Here is a 21,592-nt window from a genome sequence, read left to right as displayed (position 1 = left end):
AAATGAGGGAAACTTTGTAGTATACTTTGTTCCAGGATTGTGGACAATTAGCTGTTGGTTAAGTTTCTATGAGGAAGATAGGTTTGGGAAAAAAGCTTTAAGAATAAACTGGATTCTGTCTGTGGCATCCTAAACTATCTTAAAGATTCCCCCCCCCCTTTTTTTTTATCAGTACTGAAAATTGAATGAGTAGTTTCAGAGGATAACAACATTGTAAAAGTATCTTACAATAAATACTGAGTGTTTTGGGAATATTTGTTGAAAGATAGAAGCTTAAGTAGATGCCATATTCCTCTTCATGATGATTGAAATGAAATACACTGATTTTTACATATTTAATGCACAGAATTTAACTCCATTTCTAATATGTAACAATGGCCATCATATTGGAGAAATGTTTTCTTAATGTATCTCATTAGGACCTTGAGATATCATGTAGTTTTCATGCTTTAATAACTGTCTGAAATTTTGTGTAACACGAACACAATTTTAAGCTATCAGTTCTGACTAGCACATTGTATTTTACATTCCCACAAAATACATTATCCTCAGTTTTTCTTTTATTCTGCATAGCTATTAAAGGATGAGACTGAAGGAAAATGCAACCTCTTCCTTGAGACAGGATTTGTGTTGTAGCCCAAGAGGGTGTGTTCTCTAGTTCCTCTTTCCTCAGGCTGTGATTCCAGCTTAAAGTTCTAAAGATTTATTTATTTATTTATTTATTTATTTATTTATTTATTTATTTATTTATGAGACAGGCTTGCATATAGTTCAGGCTATCCCCAAACTTGCTGGGTAGCTAAGGAGGATAATCCTCTGGCCTGTACCTCCTGAGTGATGCAATTATAAGACTGTACCAACACACCCAGTTTACATGGTTATGAGAATCAAGTCCAGGGTCATGTGCATGTTGGGCAAACATTCTGTCCAGGGCTGAAAGAGTAGGTTTTGTTTTTTAAAAGTGTAGTTTGAGATTAGGGAATGAATGGTGTACATCAGACTCTTGTAAAACCTTGCCAAAATCATTATTAGTAAAGATGGTTATTGGCAGTGTAAAAAAAGAAGGAAGAAATCACTTCATCAGCTTTAATGATGGACACTGAAGAGATGATAGTCGAATAGTGTGTCCACACTGGGAATAATGTGGTTCTGTCAATTAGCTGTGGATCTAGAATACTGTACCATTTTAGATGCCACCCCAAGTCAGAAGCTGAAGACCAGTCAGTACAGGAAGGGGAGAGCATACCTCAAACAGCTAGAGCATTTTCAAGAGCATTGTCTGTTTTGGACTCTTAAAGATGGACGGTTCATTCAGCCAGTATGTGAAATACATACAAAGTGGATGGGGTTAGTGAAGCATAAAAGTCAGTTTTGCTAACAGCTAAGCAGATTGTGCTTCCTGCTCAGAGGGATATTCAGTGATTGTGGGGAGTGTGAAGGTGCTGTGAACTGAGTTGTAAAGATTGCTGTGGTAATGCTTTCTTTGATCTTCTTAAATTGTCTATCTTTTCCTTCCTTCTTCCCTACCCTTCCAGAGGCTCTCCTTATAGGGAATCTCCTTTGGGTCATTTTGAAAGCTATGGAGGGACCCCCTTTTTCCAGGCTCAGAAGATGTTTGTAGATGTGCCAGACAACACAGTGATACTGGATGAGATGACCCTCCGGCACATGGTTCAGGATTGCACAGCTGTGAAAACACAGTTACTGAAACTCAAGCGTCTGTTACACCAGGTGAGTATGCAATGACGATTCCAGTTCCACCTTTGTAACTCGAAAAAGAAAAATGAAATTTGTATTAATTACTTTTGTAGGCTTCAACCCTATAGCTTCACACAATGGTCTCTTTGGCCTCCATGCAGGGACACCCCTGCCATATGCCTAGCCTCAGTGGCTTTCCTTAGTCATGGAGGGAGAGTCTACAATCTCTTTCTCCTATTCTTGACTCTAAAGGCATAACCAGGTGGCCAACACTGCCAAGGTTTGCTACTTGCTGTGGCTGTATTGTCGTCCCTTGCTCTATTACATCTTCACCTGCTTTCTGTTTTCTATGATTTTCTTCACTGACTAAGTAAGCTTGACTGCCCTGGAACTTGCTCTGTAGATTGACCTCAGAGATCTGCATGCCTCTGTCTCCTGAGTGCTGGGATTAAAGGTGTGTACCACCATGCCTTGACCCAAACTGTTCTTTAATTCATTTCACAAGATGGAAGCTTAACTGACTGGGATCTTGCCTTGAGGTCACTACTCCCTTTATTCCATTGAATATCTTTAATCTATTTATCTCCTTGAACAGAGAATTCAGCTCTATTCTACTTTCATGTGCCTCTATTCCCTTTGAACCATACATCTTGTAGTTTTCCTTGCTCAATTTGGTATATTTCATCAAAATTCTCTTCATAAGAGTGAACCATATGACAGAGTCTATACTAGGCTATTTTGACATTTCCTTTGCCAGTGCAATTAACCTAAATCTCTTCATTTTAGCCTTAGGAAGACTCTTCCGACAAAGGCCAAAAACAGTCTTTAAGTCATATACTAAAACTTTTTTCATCTGAAACCTCTTGAGCCAGTATCCCATAATTCAAATCACCTTCAGTACTACTCTCTTCTATATTCCTATTAATATGGCCCATTAAATCCCACTTAAAGTATTCTATTGCTTTTTTTAATTCAAGGTTCCAAAATCCACATTTCCCCAAACAAAAGCATGGTCAGGCCTATCATAGCAATACCCTAGTTCTTGATACCAACTTCTGTCTTAGGGTTTTATTTCTGTGAAGAGACCATGTAACTATTTCAGCTCTTAAAAAGGAAAACATTTATTTGGAGCTGACTTACAGTTTCAGAGGTTAGTTCATATCATCATGATGGAACCGTGCTGGCATGTGAGCAGACATGATGCTGTAGCAGGAACTGAGAGTTCTACATCTTGATCTGAAGGCAGCAGGAGGAGTATAGACCTCAAAGCACATCCCCACAGTGGCACTCTCCCTTCCAACAAGTCCACACCCATCCCCAAAAGGCCATAATAGTACCCCTTCCAATAGACCATGCATTCGAAAACATGAGTCTATGGAAACCTAATCGATCCAAACCTCCACAGTTCCTCCTGACCCTCCTTCCTCTTCTTTTGGAGTTTTTTTACCATGTATCCAGACTCACCCGGAGCTTTCAGTCTATTTTCTGATTGCAGTGTCCCTGGGTTCCATTTAATTTTAATGGTAAATTTTGTCTTTGTTTTTCTGTGACAAATGCTCACTTAAATTTTTTTCCTCATGTGGATTATGGAAAAGTTCTTCTCTCCAGTTCCCATTCTCTCCTTCCTTTCTGTCTTCCTTATTAACCCAGAGTCTTGCTTTGCTGCAAATACTCAGTGCTGAGGTGTCTCTCCTCCCCTCTAGGTACTCATAGTACTTTGTTTTTCTGTAATATGTTGGGATCATTTGTTAGATCATATGAAAAATCTCTTGGGATTTTGATGGACGTATCATTGATCCAGTAAGTTCATTTCAGGAAAAATTGAGACCCTAGATCAGTAACTGTTTTGAAGCTCAGGAGATAGGTTTGCTTCATTAAGCCATGTATTAACGCATATTTTTTACTAGAAAGTGTGTGCTCAAAATAACTTGGGCTGTTTAGGTACTTTTGTGGTTCCATATATATTTTAGGATTAATTTTTACTAATTTTGTGAAGGAAGTCCCTAGCATTTTGATAAGGATTTTAATTAATCTGTCAGTTGCTATGGGCAATGTTATTGTGGCATATACACCAGAGAAGACTCCTTGGACACAGATTCAAGGCAAGAGAAAGTCTTTATTAGTTGGTTGGCAACAGTGCTTGGTATATGTTTCTCAGGCCTTTCTCAGGGTGAGCTTTTAAACACAAAAACACATCCTGAGTTGACACACCTCAGATAACAAGGACTATTAGCCAGAAGCAGATCTGCAGAAACCGAAGAGCAAGCTTAATACAATTATGACACCCCTCCCCCCCCAGAACTGTGGACTTTGGTGGATTAGGCTTTGGTTTTCATTTTGGCAGGTGGTGCTGCCTATGTTCTGGAATTTGTGGTCTGAATGGTACTTCAATCATGGTGTCAGTTGTGCTAAGATCTCAGGGCCTATTAGAGTATGAAAACTTGAAAATGGACCTACGAACTCTCCGTGGGTTACGCCTGCACTCCTGTGATCTGCTGGATCGCCCACTTTCCAGCCCCCATTTGTCCAACTCTCCAGTGGGGGGGGGGGGGTGTCCCGCGAGTTCATCTTGCTTCCACACAACGCCCACACATCCAATGGTCTGCCAGCTCATCCCCCAATTATTCAGTAGAAGCATGCTTGATTAGTTAGCCAGTTAGATTTATGTATATTTAAAATCACAATTACAAGATGTGGGTACAGTAATTTAAGAGCCAGCTGATAATGATAAAAGCTTTATCCCAATATTTCTATCTACCCTTATAAAAACTTAGCTATTTGTGGTTCAGGTCTAAAGCCATCTCGAATCCCTTCCTTCTCCTCCTCTACCTCTCTCTCTCCTACTCCTAGCTCTGCCTCCCTTTTCCTGTCCAATCACAGGCCTTTCACGGTCCTAATGTGATTGGACATGGAAAATCCTGCAACATTTTGCTTGAGTTGCTTAAACTGTTACGTAGATATCCCCAAAGTGAGCTGTACTTTAAAGGTTTATCTAATGTTATTCCTCTGACATTCTCCATACTGTATTTTAATTACTGTTTGAATGTCCAAATGTTTGACACTATTGAAGTTTAAAAGAGAACCTTAGTTTTTATTGCACGATAGTGTATTATTCCTAAATGTATAGGTTAAGCCTAGGTAGTGAGTTTTGAAATGAGGTTTATTCATGATGGTTATGTGTTTTAGTTAAGTAAAACAACATAAAAGTATTAAAGGGCATTTGTGTAATAAAGATAAACTTAGTGGAACTTGTAATGCTATGTGTATACATGCATGCATAAATATATGCATACTTACATGTTCATGTATGTATAAGAAGTGTAACTGAATGTGACAGGAAGTTTACTTCATTCTGTGTGTCATGTTTCTTGCTTCCAAAGAAACATATTTAATGGGTAAATTATAGTATACTCAAAGCTTTAAAATATATACATGTAGGTGAATGAACAATAATGAAATTTTCTCCATGTAGGTAAAACATTAAAAACTCAATAAGTCTACAACATGATAATTGTGCTGCTTTATAAAGAAACTTATACAGAAAATGTTTGTTCTAAAGGAAGTCTGAGTATTTAATCACTTTTTAATTCATAGATGATACATGCCTAAGCAGAATGGCTAGCTTATAGTTTGGGATGACATACAAATGCTAAATGATTAGAAGAATCTGTGCTACAAAGGATAAACAATTATATGCTGAATAAACTATGTAAGAGTCAGTCTGAGGTGTATGCTGTGAATCTGCCATCCCTTGCAGCACCGCCTGTAGGTCTAGTATAATTTTAACTAGTATTATGACAACATTGCGTTTAGAGTTTAAACAACGGTGTGAGTGTGTGTGTGTGTGTGTGTGTATTTGTGTGTGTGTGTGTATTTGTGTGGTATAAATTCCCTCCCTTCCTCCCTTTCTCTTCCTTTCTTTCTTCCTCCTCTTTTGGGCAGGAGTGGTGAACAGTGTCTCATCGGGTGCTCCAATCTGCCAGGCTCATTTATCCCAGCCCTGGATGTTAGGATTATAAGCATGCACCACCGTGCTTGGCTGGAAGTGTTTGTGTGGGAGGGCAACAGAGAAAGCTGTGTTCACATTCAGAGATGTATTGCTTAGGTTAATGACAAATTTAAACATAGGTTTACAGACTATTATGATGAGGATTTTCATGTATTTCAGCACTATCACTTATTTTCAAATGTCACCTTTTTCTCTTTTGTTTAAGATGCTATGCCTCAAGCATCTGTCAGGGACAAACTCTTGAAAAACTGAAAATCAGGCTTTAAAGCCTAGTTTTCACATCCTTGGATGTTGCTTTGAATTGCTAGATTTTAAACACCATAGATCAGTTATAAACAGTAGTACTCAAAATTATTAGTTGACATCGTGGACCGGATTTGATATGATTTGTCTGTCTGTGTATCTTCGAATTTACAAACAACTACTTTTGAAAATAAAAAGAAGCCTTTCCCCCTTCCCCCACTGGGTCTCTTGAGATGCCTCCATGGCCAGCCTGGCCTGTCTAAACACAAAGCAGCTTTGTTGACATCACTGATGATGCTTGTCAGCACGGACTGCTCAGTGCTGCCAGGATGTTCTCCTAACCATTTCAAGTATTCATGTCCACTGCAGCTGCTCTGGAACTCATAGGAAGGCCCCAGTTTTTGCAGTCTCGTGGTAGAACCTCCTGGGTAAGATGGCATTAACAGGGTTTGCAGTGGTTAATACGTGGAAGCTAAATATCAATCCAGAAGTTTACTCTCATGGTGTCTCAGAAAAGAGCACTGGGAGAAGGTTGGCTGACAGCTATCCTTTCAGCTCTTAGATGAGAATGGGTATTCATCTTTAATAAAATGCCAGTGTAGAATGGGAATGTAGCTCAGTGGTAGAGTTCTCTCCTAGTGGGAACAAGAGCCTGGATTCAGCTCTCAGTCTGAAAACAGGTCTTATTTTGTGATTTGTAGATGAATACATTAGCATTATAATTGCATGTAGAATTCAAAGCCTAAAGAAACTGCTGATACTTTACTTAGTTAAAGCCTAGAGTATTTGGGCAGTCAGCTAACCAAACTTCACATTCTCTTCAGTTGCTACACTTTATATTTTATTTTTGTCTTTGATTTGTTAAATATCCTTATGCAAAGCATTCAAAACAGTGTCCAACATCAGTATTACCTATTATGTGTATTATGAAGTAAAAACATGTGTGAATTTACTTCTTAGTATTATTTATTAAGTTAATTTATTGTATGAGTATGTATGAGTGTGTGTGTATGTGTGACTGTGTGTGTGTGTGTGTGTAACTGGACAACACAGGACACCTTGGAAGAGTTGGTTTCCTTCTTTCACCATGCAGTTTCTGGGAATTGAATTCCAGCTACCAGACTTACTGACATGTGTCTTTACCTGAAAAGTCATTTTAAAAAATAGAATGTTTTCATTCCATTTATAATTTTCTGCTACATGTCTCAAAGTGTTTTCTAATTTTATCCCAGATACTTTCATCTTAGTCAAGGCTAAATAGATAACACTACTATTATGAATGTCTTATTTAAGGGAAGAGCAGTTTTACAATTTAATTCAGGTAGAGAGTGTGTTGATGATCATTAAACTCTTGTTCTTTGATCTAAAAAAAGAGCCTTTTTCCTCTTTGATCTTGTAAGTCTAAATTGCTAGCCTTTTAAAAATAGAATGCAAGTTTTTTTTTTAAATTTAAGATGTAGAAACAACTTATTAATAATTGCTAATTTTCTTAGAAAAGCCTTTTCAGTCATCCTCTTCCCAGCCCCTCTGGAGATAGTATAGCTGGTAGAGTGCTTGTCGACCATGCATGAAGCTCTAGGTTTGGCTCCCACCCCACATTAAATTAAGCATGATTGCATCTTGCCTATAATCCCAGCACCTGGGGGTTGAGTCAGGAAGGTCTGGAATTTAAGGTCATCCTTAGCTGTGCAGCAATCTTGAGTCCAGCCTGGCTTTCATGACACCCTGTCTGGAGAAAAGAAAATTGAGTATATGGTGCCTTGGTTTCTTTAAATTGACTTCTAATCTTTCTAATACCTTGATAATAAAAACAGTATTGGTATGAATAAAATCCTTAAGGATATGTCAGTAACTTTGTAACTAGAATAGGAATTTGACAGTTTTACTTATGGGCTACAGAAGTTAACTTTTAAAGGCTATAGTGTTTTAAAAGTATTACCAAAAAAAAAAAAGTATCAAAAGGCATTAGATGATAGCATCAGCTTATGGCTTCTCTGATCTTAGTGAGTGCTCTGTTCTACTTGCTAACCTTTACCCTGCCACTGATTAGCTCCCTCCCTCTTTAACACAACGTTCCTTCCTGCAGTTCTGCTCTAGTGCTCAGAAGGCCTGACCCCTCTCAGCAGTGTGCTGGGATAACAGGCATGTAGCCGGGCAGTGGTGACACACGCCTTTAATCCCAGCACTTGGGAGCAGAGGCAGGTGGATTTCTGAGTTCGAGGCCAGCTTGGCCTACAGAGTGAGTTCCAGGACAACTGGGGCTATATAGAGAAACCCTGTCTCGAAAAACCAAAGAAAGAAAGAAAAACAAAACAAAACAAAAACAAACGGGCAAAATAGGCATGTGCTGAGGTCTCTTATGTTTGTGTGTGATTACATTCCTTGTAGGTGATTGAACTAGCTTTGTATTCATTGAAGTAATTCCATTTGTTCTTGGCACTTTTACTTCCTAGATACTCTGAATCTGATTTTCAGAATTATGTTAGGAATCTTTCATCTTTGTTGTAAAGAATATTGGTCATGTTTTACGTACATACTTTTATGTTTTACTGTTAGGGATATGGATTGATAGTTTCACTTTAGAATTATGCTACATGTTTTTATAGTTTCTTTTTTTTTCTTTTTTTCTTGAAAAGGGAAGTAAAAACATGTTATGATAAAGATTTACATGGAAAATATTTCAGATAAACATGTTAAAATTGACAGTTTTTATGGAAAATTAAAGAGTAAAGTGGTAGACATGTAAAACATTGCTAAATTAATTGAAATATGGGATAGAAACATTTTATGATGGAATTGAAGATTTATGTGTAAAATCTACAATTTCTGATAAAATTGTAGAAAATGTAGAAAAACATGTTAGAATTGAAAGTATTATGGAAAATTTTATATAGATATAATAATGGTAGGCATAAAAGTATTCCTAAGTTGATTGAAAGTGGAATTATAAACATTTTCTGATAATCTTGAAGATTTACATGGAAAATATTTCTGATAAAATTGAAGAAGTATATAGAAAAACATGTTAAAATTAAAGATTATCATGGAAATTATATAGATAAAATGATAGGCATAAAGATAATTCCAAGTTGATTGAAGGCAGAATTATAAATATTTTCAGATAATATTGAAGCTTTACATGGAAAAATATTTCTGGTAAAATTCAAAAAATACATAGACAAACACGTTAAATTGACTATTTCATGGAAAATTTTACATATAAAATGGAGATATAAAAACTCTTTCTAAATTAATTGAAGGTGGAATTAGAAACATTTGTGATAAAATCAAAGATTTACATTGAAAACATTTCTGATAAAATAGAGGAAATATATAGAAAGACATTAAAATTGAAGATTATCATGAAAAATAATGCAGATAAAATGGTAGACATCAAAAATTACTAAATTAATTTAAAGGGGAATTACAAACATTTTCTGATAAAATTGAAGATTTACATGAGAAATATTTCGTTATTCCATGTCTTTTTATTGGGGAATTGAGTCCATTGTTGTTAAGAGATATTGAGAAATAGTGACTGTTGCTTCCTATTATTTTGTTATTTTTATGTTTGTGTGGGTATCTTCTTTTGGATTTGTTGGAAGAAGATTACGTTCTTGCTTTTTCTAGGGTGTAGTTTCCCTCCTTGTGCTGGCATTTTCCATCAATTACCCTTTGTAGGGCTGGATTTGTGGACAGATATTGTGTAAATTTGGTTTTATCATGGAATATCTTGGTTTCTCCATCTATGATGATTGAGAGTTTTGCAATTTCTCCATCTATGATGATTGAGAGTATGGCATTTGTGTTCTCTTAGGGTCTGTATGAGATCTGCCCAGGATCTTCTAGCTTTCATCATCTCTGATGAGAAGTCTTAGTGTGCTTCTGATAGGTCTGCCTTTATAAGTTACTTGCCCTTTTTCCCTTACTGCTTTTAATATTCTTTCTTTGTTTAGTGAATTTGGTGTTTTGATTATTATGTGCCAGGAAGACTTTCTGTTCTGGTCCAGTCTGTTTGGAGTTCTGAAAGCTTCTTGTATGTTGTGGGCATCTTTTTCTCTAGGTTAGGAAAATTTTCTTCTACAATTTTGTTGAAGATATTTACTGGGCCTTTAAGATGTAAATCCTCGCTCTTGTCTATACCTATAATCAATCCTTATGTTTGGTCTTCTCATTGTGTCCTGGATTTCCTGGATGTTGGGTTACCAGCTTTATGCATTTTGCATTTTCTTTGACTGTTGAGTCAATGTTTTCAATGGTATCTTCAGCACCTGAGGTTCTTTCTTCTATCTCTTGTATTCTGTTGTTGATGCTTTCATCTATGACTCCTGAATTCTTAAATATTGTGATGTTTTACTTACACACTTTTTTGTTTTGCTGTTACGGATCTGGATTGATAGGATCACTTTAGGATTGTACATGTGATGGCTCTTGATACATTTATGCTACATGTTTTTATAGTTTCTAAAGAATCTGGGGATTTTTGCTTATTTGTGTGTTGTTGTTTTAAAGACAGTCTCTATATAGCTATGACTGGACTGAAAATTATGAAATCTGACCTGCTTCTCTGCTTCCCAATGCTGGAATTAAAGCCAGTCACCACCACACCTTGACCAAAGAAACTGTTATTAGTTTCATTGATTTTTTTTGTTGTTGTTGTTGCTTTACTTCCTGTTCCTTACCATTTCATTTCTGTTCTCTATTTGTTCTCAGTCTATTGTGTTCTAGTTACCCAGCTTTTTATTTATGTCAGCCTTTCTAACCACCACTTTCCCTAAACACCGCTTCAGTTCCATCCATACACTTTGGTCTATAACATCTTCATTTTATTTACCTGTGACCCCTTTTTAGGTTCATGCAGGATTAGAGGTTGGCTTTTCTTTCCAGCTTCTGGGAGTCCCACTGTTACTGAAGTGAAGCCGTTTTCACGGGACCTGGTTGATGTGTTCAGCTCTTTGAATAGAGCTTCTTAAACTCTCCACTCCTGTGTTCTGGTTGCATATTTCTTCTATGACATCAGTGACTGAATGTGACAGCTTTTGTTACTGCCCCCACACACTCCTAAGCAGACTCTGTTCATTTCTTTTTCCTGGCCACTGTATTTTCTCTTAGTTATATTAGATCATTTCTGCTGATCTGTTTCAATATTCATTCTGTCATCTCAAGAAAGACTTTAAATTTAAAAAAAAAAATACTTTTACCTTACCATATTTTATTTGTGAATAGAGATAGTTTCTTCTATTTACTTCAAGAGTTTATCCATACTTTTGAATTTTTTATTAATATATCTCTTACAGTCAGTTCTAAATTTTGTGCCATTAGGCTTCAGTGTTCATAGGACTTGATAGTTTTCTGTTTGTATATGTAGTAATTTTGTGTCTTTTATAGTTCCGTGTTATATGTGAAGTTTTTCATCTTGAGTTCCATAGTGAATACACACAGGCCCATGTACACGCACTCACCCCTCCGTCCGTCCCTCTCCCTCCCTCCTTAGAGAGGAACAGGTCTAATAGGCTTCAGGCTACAAACTCTGGATTGAAACCATGGTTCCCTTTTCAATGCTTTTGACTTATGGTCTACATCTGTTTGGTGCTCAGCAGAGGCTAGTTGGGGTCTGCATATAGCTTTAGTTTATTTCTTGACTGTCTTTTAACCTTGGATAAGCTGTTCAAGAGCAGTTGTGCTTGGGATGTACCTAGGAATTTAGATGCAATTTAATGATTTTTCTGATATATTTTTTTAATCCCTGGTATTTTCAGCTTGGGTGAGCCCTTTCTTTTCTTTCACCTAGAAGATCAGGCTTTTCTTTCTCTTGCCCCGCTATATAACATCCTACAACTACACCCACAGACATGGAATACCAGTGTGTGCTGTGTTTTCTCCCATTCTTTTGGTGTTCTGTACAGTAGGCAGGAAGATATTTAGTTATTTGGGAGTGGGCTAAATTTTCAGAACCTCTTTTTCTCAAATATACTTTTTTTGTAAGACCCTGTATTTGGAATGCCATGCCATTGGAAGAGAGATGAGCTTCTTACTGAGATGTGTGTTGTAAAATAAGTACCCTATCTCTACCTTCTTTCCTCTCTCTTTGTTTTAAAACCATTTCAAAATCTAATGTTCTGGGACTAGGGAAATGGCTCATTCAGTCAAACACTCATTTTGAAAGTAAAGTCTGAATTTTAATCCCCGGTAGTCATGTGACATTTCAAGTGTGTGGTGGCACTGGGAAGGCAGAGACAGGCAAGGGGGATGTCCCTAGCCTAATTGGTAATTCAGACCAGTGAAAGACCATCTCAAAAGAAACAGATGTCATTCCTGAAGGTGACAATGAGATAGTTTCCTGCTTTCCACATGCGTACTTGCATCACACACACACACACACACACACACACACACACACACACACACGACCCTCTCAGGTCTTAGTGTCCATAATATCACTAGTAGAAATTGAATTTATCCAATGCTGAGAATTTGGCAAATGTTTATTAGTCTTAACTGCAATCTGTATTGCTTGTTAAGCTTTGATAAATACAGATTTAAATACATATTCTGTGGTCCATTTCTGCAGATTCTGATTGAATAGGTTTGTTGTATAACAAATGGATTCAATGCCCCTCCTTCCTGCTCAGACACTTCTACCTCAGGTCAGGTCAGTGCACAGTCCTGTTTGCTCTGAACACGGTGACCAAGGAGGGCAGTGGTCCCGAGCTGCTGCAGCTGTGCTCTGCTCCCCTGACTCCATTCCTCAGCATCACCTGTGGCACATCCTGCACTGCTTTATCTTTCTTGACGTTGTCTCTTTGAATCATTGAACATGGGATGTTTTAAACTAGTAAATCAGTTCGTCAAAAGCTAGGATTTAATAGTATCCTCTGCTTTTCATTTTGGTGTTTAAAGACAAAATAATTTTTCACTTTTTCTTACATTTTGTAGCTTGTAGAATGTTTAAGACGTATCCATCATTAGCTTGAACTTTCTGCATTTGGGCTTACATAGCACCACCTCATTAAGACATAGAACAGTTCTGGTTTCCTCTTGTGTGTGTCCCTGAGGTTTTTCCTTAGGTGGTGCCTTTGCCTGTGTCTATCCTGATTTCCAGCACAGAATATCACTTGGCCTTTTCTCGGATGTCTTACATAGAGTCACATAACATGTGTTCTTGGGTCCCTGATATTTAATCAAATGACTTTCATGGCCATGCTTTTCTGAGTTTTTAAATTTACTGGTGAATTATTTAAATTCAAAACATGTATTCAAACCAAAGCAGATTTGGCTGAATTCCTCATTTTTCTTAGCTGAGTTAATTTTAAATGTCTTTAGGACATTATCTGTGGTCGTTCAGTGTTCTGCAGTTTCCTTGGGCTGTCTTTGCTACTACTCCCCCTTTTCTTATACATTTTCTTTGGCTAATACAGAAGGGGGAGGAGCCTTTGGAAGTCTTAGCTCTTATTTATTCCTTTTCTGCATTTGAGCTGGGGGGATTGGAGTGCAAGTGGATGTTGGTGATTATCATGTTCGTCTTTCACGTGTTATCTTTTTTCCTGGCAGCATGATGGAAGTGGGTCATTGCATGATGTTCAGCTGTCGTTGCCATCCAGTCCAGAGCCAGAAGATGGTGATCAGATGTACAAGGTATGGCTAGGTGTTTATATCACCGAAGATTTCAAAGTTTTCACTGTAAAACAATACAGCAATAAAATTTTAAGCTATGAATAATAGAGGCATCAAAAAACTAGAGCATTTAACAGGCTGTAGTGTCATATGCCTTAGACCCACAACCCAGGAAGCAGATTTGAAGTCTGCCTGTGCTACACAATGGGCTCAAGGCCATCCCAGAAAACTTAGTGATATAATTGTCACAAAAATGATCTGAGATTTTAACTTCAGTGGCCAAATACTTGTTTAACATCTCTAAGGCCATGCATGAGATCAATTCCTAGGATAAAAATGAGGCCAATCTAGAGCTTTGCTGTCTGGGAAAACAATCAGATTTCCTCTGAACCTTTGCCATTGTATAAAACTAAAATGGTAGTCCAGTGATACTTTCCTTTAAATTATCTCTGGTCTGGTGGAAAGTAACTTGCCCCTGTGTTACACTGTTGCTTACACCCATGAGTAATAACTATCAAAATAAGGTTTTCAGTGAAACTAAAATGATAGTATTTCATTTATTCATAGAATTAAAGAAACATTAAGATAATGAGATTATCTTTTCCATGTTTGAAAACCTGATTATAGAATTCATGTATATTTTAATAAGTAATTGAAAGTATAATTCTCAAGCATACACAGATACTTTTGGTTCATTTAATATTTTCAAGTAAATGTGTTCACATCCCTTTTCTAAGGTATAATTGCCCATGTTTGTTTGTCATTGCAATAACATAATCTCAGAACATTGCTGACTTAAATAACATAATGCTAAGTCTCAATTACACATGCTTTATAGATGAGCTGAAATTCTGATTCACGTGTCGTCTTCAGTCTGAGAGCCAAACTGAGGAGTCAGCACTGTGGTGCGACATAGCATTGTAGTGTAAAGGAAAATGAGCTCTGGGAAGTTCATATGAGTTCTACTTGGACATGGCGCTTCCAGATGATTGAGATGACCCAGGCATAACTGGGAAGAGGAGCATAGGCTGCTTATTGGCTTCTGAGTAATTTACCCAAAGCCAAATGATATATATGATATAATAATAAGAGTATAGCACAGTAGTTACGTGGGTTAGCAAGCTGCCTTCTCCACTTGGTGTCTACTTGTTACACAGTTACTCTCAGCCATGCTGTCCCACACTACTGGTCCTGACAAAGTGTTCCAGATCTGCAGAAAAATAGTTTCATATGTGCATCTAGTTTAAAACTTTGATTCCCTTGGAGTTTACTAAAATTTCCTTAGCTTTGTGCTAACTTCTTTTGTCCTCACATCATTTTTCTCTCAAATTTTATGAAATTTTATATATGCAAAGAATTAATGTTGAGACAAGTTCTCACTGCCAGGTTGTTCTTGACCTTGTGGTGTAGCTGAGGCTAACCTAGAACTCATATCCTCCTGTGTTCATCTTTGGACTGCTGTGACAACAAGTATGTGCTACCACAGCAGGCCGGGAACCTGCTCTAAAGAGACTAAGCTAACTTCACCTTTTCACATTGCTGTGCTCCCATGGCTTGGTTTTTCATTTCTTAGTTGGCCATATGTTTAGAATTACATGAATTACATTGACAACTGACATTAATTCCTGTCCTATTTCCCTTGTGTCTAGACAGATCATTTGTTGTTTATTTCTTACTCAAACTGAGATGGAATAGTTTATTGTGCCCTGTGTTTTCTATTTCTTTTGATTCATAGCCTTTTGTAATGTAAAGCTAGAAACAGATCTGACTCCTCCCACTAGTAAGTTGCCTGTGAGCACTCTTCTCTCAGGCTTCTCATCTGGAGTATTGCAGTGCCTTGGGTGCAGCTTGTTTGGCAGAATTGGGCATGTCGCGTTAAGGATGTTGGCTGGAGCCTTTCTCTTTAATTCAAGCAGTGCTTGTCAGGACAGTGGGTCTTTGGAGAACACTCCTTTCCTGCGACTCACCTGGCATATTCTGAGCCTATCTTACAAGTTCTATTATACATTAATTATACAGTTTTACTATACATTAATTATACAGTTCTACTATATGTTAATTTTTTGTTCCCTGTTCCCTCTGTCCTGCCCTTGATATTGACTTTTTTTTTGTTTGTTTGTTTGTTTTTGGTTTTTGGTTTTTGGTTTTTTGAGACAGGGTTTCCCTGTGTAGCCTTGGCTGTCCTGGAACTCACTCTGTAGACCAGGCTGGCCTGGAACTCAGAAATCCACCTGCCTCTGCCTCCCAAGTGCTGTGATTACAGGTGTGCGCCAACACTGCCTGGCCCTTGATATTTTCTAACCAACAACTTAGAAGTATCCTTGAAATCTTAGTGGAAGTTAGTTTTGCGTGGTGATGTCCTTTCCTATGTAACTGTTGGCCCGGTTTCTTTATTATGTAACTGCAAAGCAGTTCAGTACATACCTCCTTGCAGTCAGGGTCATCCTAAATGCTGGTCCAGGTGGGAGTTTGGTGGGTATTAGCTGTTGCTTCCCTTTTCCTCATTGATTGCATTGCAGTTGTCATTACACCATGAAACTATTTTAAAATTGTTAGTAGATTTCCTTTTAGATGAACAAATAATTTATTCATTGCTTGACTTCACTGACATTACTTATATTTCCCATTAGAAAATTTTACATAACTGCATTTTTCATATTTTAGAATGAAGATTTACTAAATGAAATAAAACAACTTAAAGAGGAAATAAAGAAAAAAGATGAAAAAATCCAACTATTAGAGCATCAGCTTGTAAGTATTCTAACAGACTAAGAGGCTCTCCACAGTTGGTGGTGTTCGCTTTTATAAGACCCAGTGGCAGTGGAGTTGGACATTAGTTTTGACTTTTGAAGATTCATGTAGCATTGTGTTCAGAGTGCATATGTTCCAGTAGAATATATGATTGAACTTTGACATAAAATATAAAGTATTCATGTAAATTATTTGTTGATTCATTGTTGATGGCCTTTTTTGTGGGGATGTAAAATTCTTAATTTTACTTGTGCTTATTGATGGAGACTAAATAGCTTTCTTTCAGACCTGCTTTGAGAAGTGAGTACCTGGGCCTTTTATCCCTGTGAGCACAGTGAGACTCAGTGCTTGCTCTTACGTATTTTGTTATACCTAAAGGGGTTTTAGAGAAGTAATTTCATGTCTTTGGCAATGATAAATGCTTTCTCAGAGTAAGACTTGCTTGCATCTTCATAATTTTATAGTTGTCATTTTGAATGTTCATAAAAAAACCATCTGTATAATACCCTGAATTCAGTTATAGGATAGTTCGCAATAGTTAAAAAAAAAAGGCCAGGTAAAAACTTACTGAATACAATTGCAAAAATCAAAATAATTATTGAAAGACAAAAAACAATGTGACAGAGCAAATTCAGCTTTATAAGATACTAATTTCATCGAGAATCTTAAGGATCTGACAATGAACTGTGCTACTGTGGTCCTATTACAGGCGTCCAGCTCATGAATGATTAGGGATAGACAGATCAGATATCTGTCTTTTGCCCTTTGCAGATATGGTTTAAAAGGCAGTTGATTGGAATCATGTAGAGAATTTAATTTTGACACTCTGGGACAGTAAAGTCAGCGGATCATTAACGAGTCTCCTTAGGATGAACAGAGAAACTGACACATCTGGACTGTTTATATTTACTACCCAGAAGAGTTCCATCAGACATCCAGTTAAGAAATGATCTTTAATGGTTTTGCTAGAACAGTTTCCCCAGAGAGTTATAAATGAACATCTTCTCTTATAGGGCACCATCATCGGCCTGAAGTAGAATTCCACCAAAGTCCAACTTTGGGGACCAATGAGTCTGCTGAGTTCATTTCAGAGCATAGGTGAGGGGTTGTTTGAAGGCGCGTGGGTGCGCCCACAGCAGCTCTGCCCCCTGGAAAGTCTCACTGCACTGCTGCCCAGATGGTCCCTCTTAGTTAATGATCCAGAGAATATAAACTCTAGCACTCCCTCAAAACAATAGGGCTACCATCGTTCCGGCAGAGGCTAGAGGGTACTGACGAGCATCTAGAATCTCAGCTGAATTAGTTGAACCCTTTCCACCTTGTCTAACAGAGGAATGTCATCAGGTCCAGTCTCAAAATTCTCTTGCGTTTAGTTACAGTTGGACTGATGAAGACCATGTGAGAAGGGCAGAGGCCAGTGCTTTACAACTGCAGGTTCAAAATAGACCAGAAAAAGAAAATAATTTTGAGTAGTATTCTTTTTATGCCATTGATTTTTACATATATTTTACACCTAGATATGATGTTATATATACATATAAACTTATATACAGTGAGTTTTTTTTAAGGCAGTTTAAAGATTGCCAAGAGAAACTTTGACTATTTGAATTGTAGCTCACTGGCTTTATCTTAAATACAGTTCTGAGAAGGGAGAGACAACTGTGTAGACCTTGATGTAGGCATGTCTGCCATCAAAGTATCCAGAGCTACATTGTACGATCTAACTTCTGAGTCGGCCTGTTCTCCCTATGACAGCCTCTGCCTGTGTGTATGTGCAAATTAAACCGTTTAAACATCTGTGGTTTTCTCCAGGCAACCCGCTGTAACTGCCACCAGAAATCTAAAGAGGAAAAGTGTACATATGCTGATAAATATACGCAGACCCCCTGGAGAAGGATCCCCGTAAGTCACCTAGTTTTCACTCCTGCCCTTTGCTATTTTGGTGTGTTGCTTTGATTTTTAATCTAACCACTAATAATTTTGAATCTGCCATAGCTATTTTTTTCTTTAGGTGAGTGGCTCTTCGCTTGTCTCCTAGTTGCTATGTGCTTTCCAAAGCTTCTCTTGTGTGCTCTATACAAGCGAATGTGCTTTTAATCGCTTTCCCATTCTGCATACTGTGGCCCATCTTCCTGGAGTGTCCGCTCTTTTCTCATTGCATGTTTTTGTGGGCTTAGTAATACCGTTGTCCCACTTGTACAGTAGATCCCACTTGGAAGGTGTATGATAGAGAAAGCATATTCCCTTTTGTGTTGAAACTTTTCCAAATAGGTTTTATTATTATAGTTATAGAGTATTGAGGCAATTAGGAAATGTTAATAATGAAAACATGGTTGGGGTGGTTTATTAGAAACAGTAGGAAATAGCTACCTAAATATTGTTCGTTCTTTTTGAAAGTACTATATATCAAAATATATTTAGTGCTCAAAGCACCTTGAGTACCTGGAACTCACTTCAGGATATCAGACATTATCCTATGTTATGGAGAAAGTAATAGACTTCTATTAATTACAACTTTGGTGTACTTTGAGATTCCTTTTGTGTTCTATGTTATAACAGAGTCCCAGTAACACAGATTAATAGGAAAATATATATAAAGTCTAATATAACCAATCCAATTAAGAAAACATAACTGTAAACCTTTGAATTTTATAAAATTGTTACTTTTGTGTCTTTTCATACGATGTGTAATTACATTCTCATGGGATGATATGATAATAGAAATTGACTTACTTGAAGATCATCTTAGTTCTTGAAGGAAAAGTGAGGTATCACAGAAGGAAATACACAGATAGATAAAGACTCCCCGGTTCCTAAACAGCCAGTGGGACGGCTGAGTCACTGATAAAGGTAGTTGCATGGTCTGTGTAGGTGTGTAGGCCAGAGGACTGGAAAGGTCTCGACAGAGGAGGAGCTTATGAGGGACCGTGAAGGAGGCCTCTCAGAGCAGGCAGGGGCAGGCATGTGTAGACAGAGAAAGCACAATTCTATCTTGATGTTGAAGGGCTTGGGAACTTAAGTGTTTGGAGACAAGTCTGAGAGGAATGATTATGTCCCGTGTCTCTACAGGGCCTCCAGTTCCCCAGAGGCTGTCTGAGGGGAACGATTATGTCCCGTGTCTCTGTGAGCAGTGATCTTTACAGGGCCTCCAGTTCCCCAGAGGCTGTTGTAGTTTTAAGCATCATTACTTGGTTTTTCTGTTAATCCTGAAAAGCTTCACTTTGCATCTTTGGGGAAGTCATTAAACTCTAAAACTTCCCTGGCTCCTCCCCAACCCCTGCCTCACTGTTCTGAAACAGGATATTAATCTGCCTTTTTAAGTACCTGCTTCAGAACAACTCCATGTATTCCTGATTCAGTTTTTACAGTGATCTTGGGAGGAGTAAAGGTCAGGACCTCAGCCAAGCGCTGTCACAACCTCAGACTTCAGCTTTCCCTGCTACTTTTTTATGCTGTAGGCATCATGTGGCCACATTCCTTTGTTTTGGAGATAGGAATAAAAATCAAGGCATATAGTAAATAGCTAGGACAGTACTATAACTTAGGGTTCATGAATAGTGTGGTTCATAGTCTCTTATCCCCAAAGCCAGATGAGAGATTTTGAAAATTAGAATGGGAGGATTGGACCATTCTTAACTACAGAACAGCTAGTAAAGGCTGTGGGGTAGGGGTGGGGTGGGAGTTGGGGTGGCAGCTGCACAGCTAAGTCGGTGCACACACGTGTCCTCAGGGAAAATAGTGGAAGTTAGTGTGAAAGCTCATGTGAGTATAGAGTCAGAAAGGCTAATCTAGGAGTGACTGTACTTTCCCCGGGTTCATTCAGTGAGTAAATAAATGCATGTTCACTTACTTCAATAATATTTAAGTATCTAGTTAATAATGAGTTTATTGTGTAATCTTTTCCCCCTATTCATTGGGCTTCATTTGAAATACATTATTTTGGAAACAGCTACTATAATTATAGTGATTTTCTTTTCACTCAAAAACTATACCTTGCTCCAGATGTTCTTTTTATATATGTGAATACACTGTCACCATCTTCAGACACACCAGAAGAGGGCATCAGATCCCATTGCAGATGGTTGTGAGGCACCATGTGGTTGCTGGGAGCTCAGTCTCTGGAAGAGCAGTCAGTGCTCTTAACTGCTGAGCCATCTCTCCAGCCTCAGAGATGATCTTTTAAAAGTAGGAGTTCAGCATGTTTGGCAGGGTTTAGGTGATACAAATGTGGGGCTGCAATGTGGTTCTTGTTTGTAAACTTTGCTTTTTAAGGTAGACGTTTTAGAAATGAAAAGGCTATTTAAGTATCTTTTTAGTGTACGTTATTTAATTTTTAAATCTGCTCAGGCTTTTGAGAAGGTTGCAGATAATCTGTCATCTTCACATTTTCTCATAACATGTTGAGACAACTTAGTTGTTTTCAACATTGCTACAGTCAGTTGATTGTTAGCATGTACTTATGAGAATTCCCTTGAACATTATCTAAACATGAAGGCAGAAATCTGCCTGCAGTGAAGGAAAGGGTTGATGGCCGAGGGGTTTGCTGACTAGGGTGTGTTGGAAGCCATGTAGGAGAAGGAAGGAAATGTGAAAGGCAGTAAGAGACAGATGGATGCCTGAGGAGAGGGCTGCCAGTGTCCGCTGGATGGCAGGGAAACAAGCGCTTTGCAGCCCACGTGAGTCTCCTCTGGAGATTGAGTGCATGGGTCTGGTATCCCCTAATGGCTAGGACACCCAAGAGCTAATAGACAGGCAGCAGAGCTGAGAGGAAAGCAGGGTATACATACTTGTGTGCATATCACTTTGTGCCAAGCTCTGTCCTACTAGGTGTAGAAAAGAACACAGCCCCAACCCACAGTAAGATGCTGCCTGCTGTGGCCACAGTTTGCCTAGATGCTGGTAATTTCCCTGCACTCAAGGAAGCTAACGCTGAGAAGCACTGGCATAGCTCTGGAATGCTGTGGGAGGCCAGTGCTCTGAGAAACCAAAGGTCATCTTATTTTGTTTGCGACATGGTGTCTCCTTAGCTCTGGCTGCCTGGAATTCGCTGTGAATTCTAGGGTGGCCTTCAACCCAGCAGAGTTCCATGTGCCTGTGTTTCCTGAGTTTGGAGATTGAATCACCCACAAGCCCAACTGAATGTTCATTTTAAATATATATAAAGTTACAGAGCCAGCTGTGGTTGGTTGATGCAGTCCTGTTGATCCCAGTGCTTGGAGGCTGATATAACAGGATAGCCAGGAGTCTAAAGACAGCCCGTGCTTTATAGCAGACCTA

General features: G+C 38.2%; 1 protein-coding gene across 6 annotated transcripts in view; it reads left to right on the top strand.

The window, feature by feature from the left end:
* Ccser2 (coiled-coil serine rich protein 2) overlaps positions 1-21,592 on the top strand; it is a 114,575-nt gene that overhangs the window by 75,369 nt on the left and 17,614 nt on the right. For 4 of the 6 annotated variants that reach the window (XM_052190194.1, XM_052190193.1, XM_052190199.1 and 1 more), the window contains 4 exons: positions 1,536-1,731; positions 13,502-13,585; positions 16,229-16,315; positions 18,128-18,217. In XM_052190194.1, the coding sequence (XP_052046154.1) occupies positions 1,536-1,731; positions 13,502-13,585; positions 16,229-16,315; positions 18,128-18,217 (457 nt within the window). Of the gene's footprint in view, positions 1-1,535; positions 1,732-13,501; positions 13,586-16,228; positions 16,316-18,127; positions 18,218-21,592 lie in introns of those variants that run through there. The other 2 variants (XR_007979182.1, XM_052190196.1) reach the window with 2 other exon arrangements.

This window comes from Apodemus sylvaticus, chromosome 8 (assembly GCF_947179515.1).
Source record: "Apodemus sylvaticus chromosome 8, mApoSyl1.1, whole genome shotgun sequence".
Lineage (NCBI taxonomy): Eukaryota > Metazoa > Chordata > Mammalia > Rodentia > Muridae > Apodemus > Apodemus sylvaticus.
Note: the sequence above shows the minus strand (reverse complement) of the source record. Positions and strands in the feature narration are given on the sequence as shown.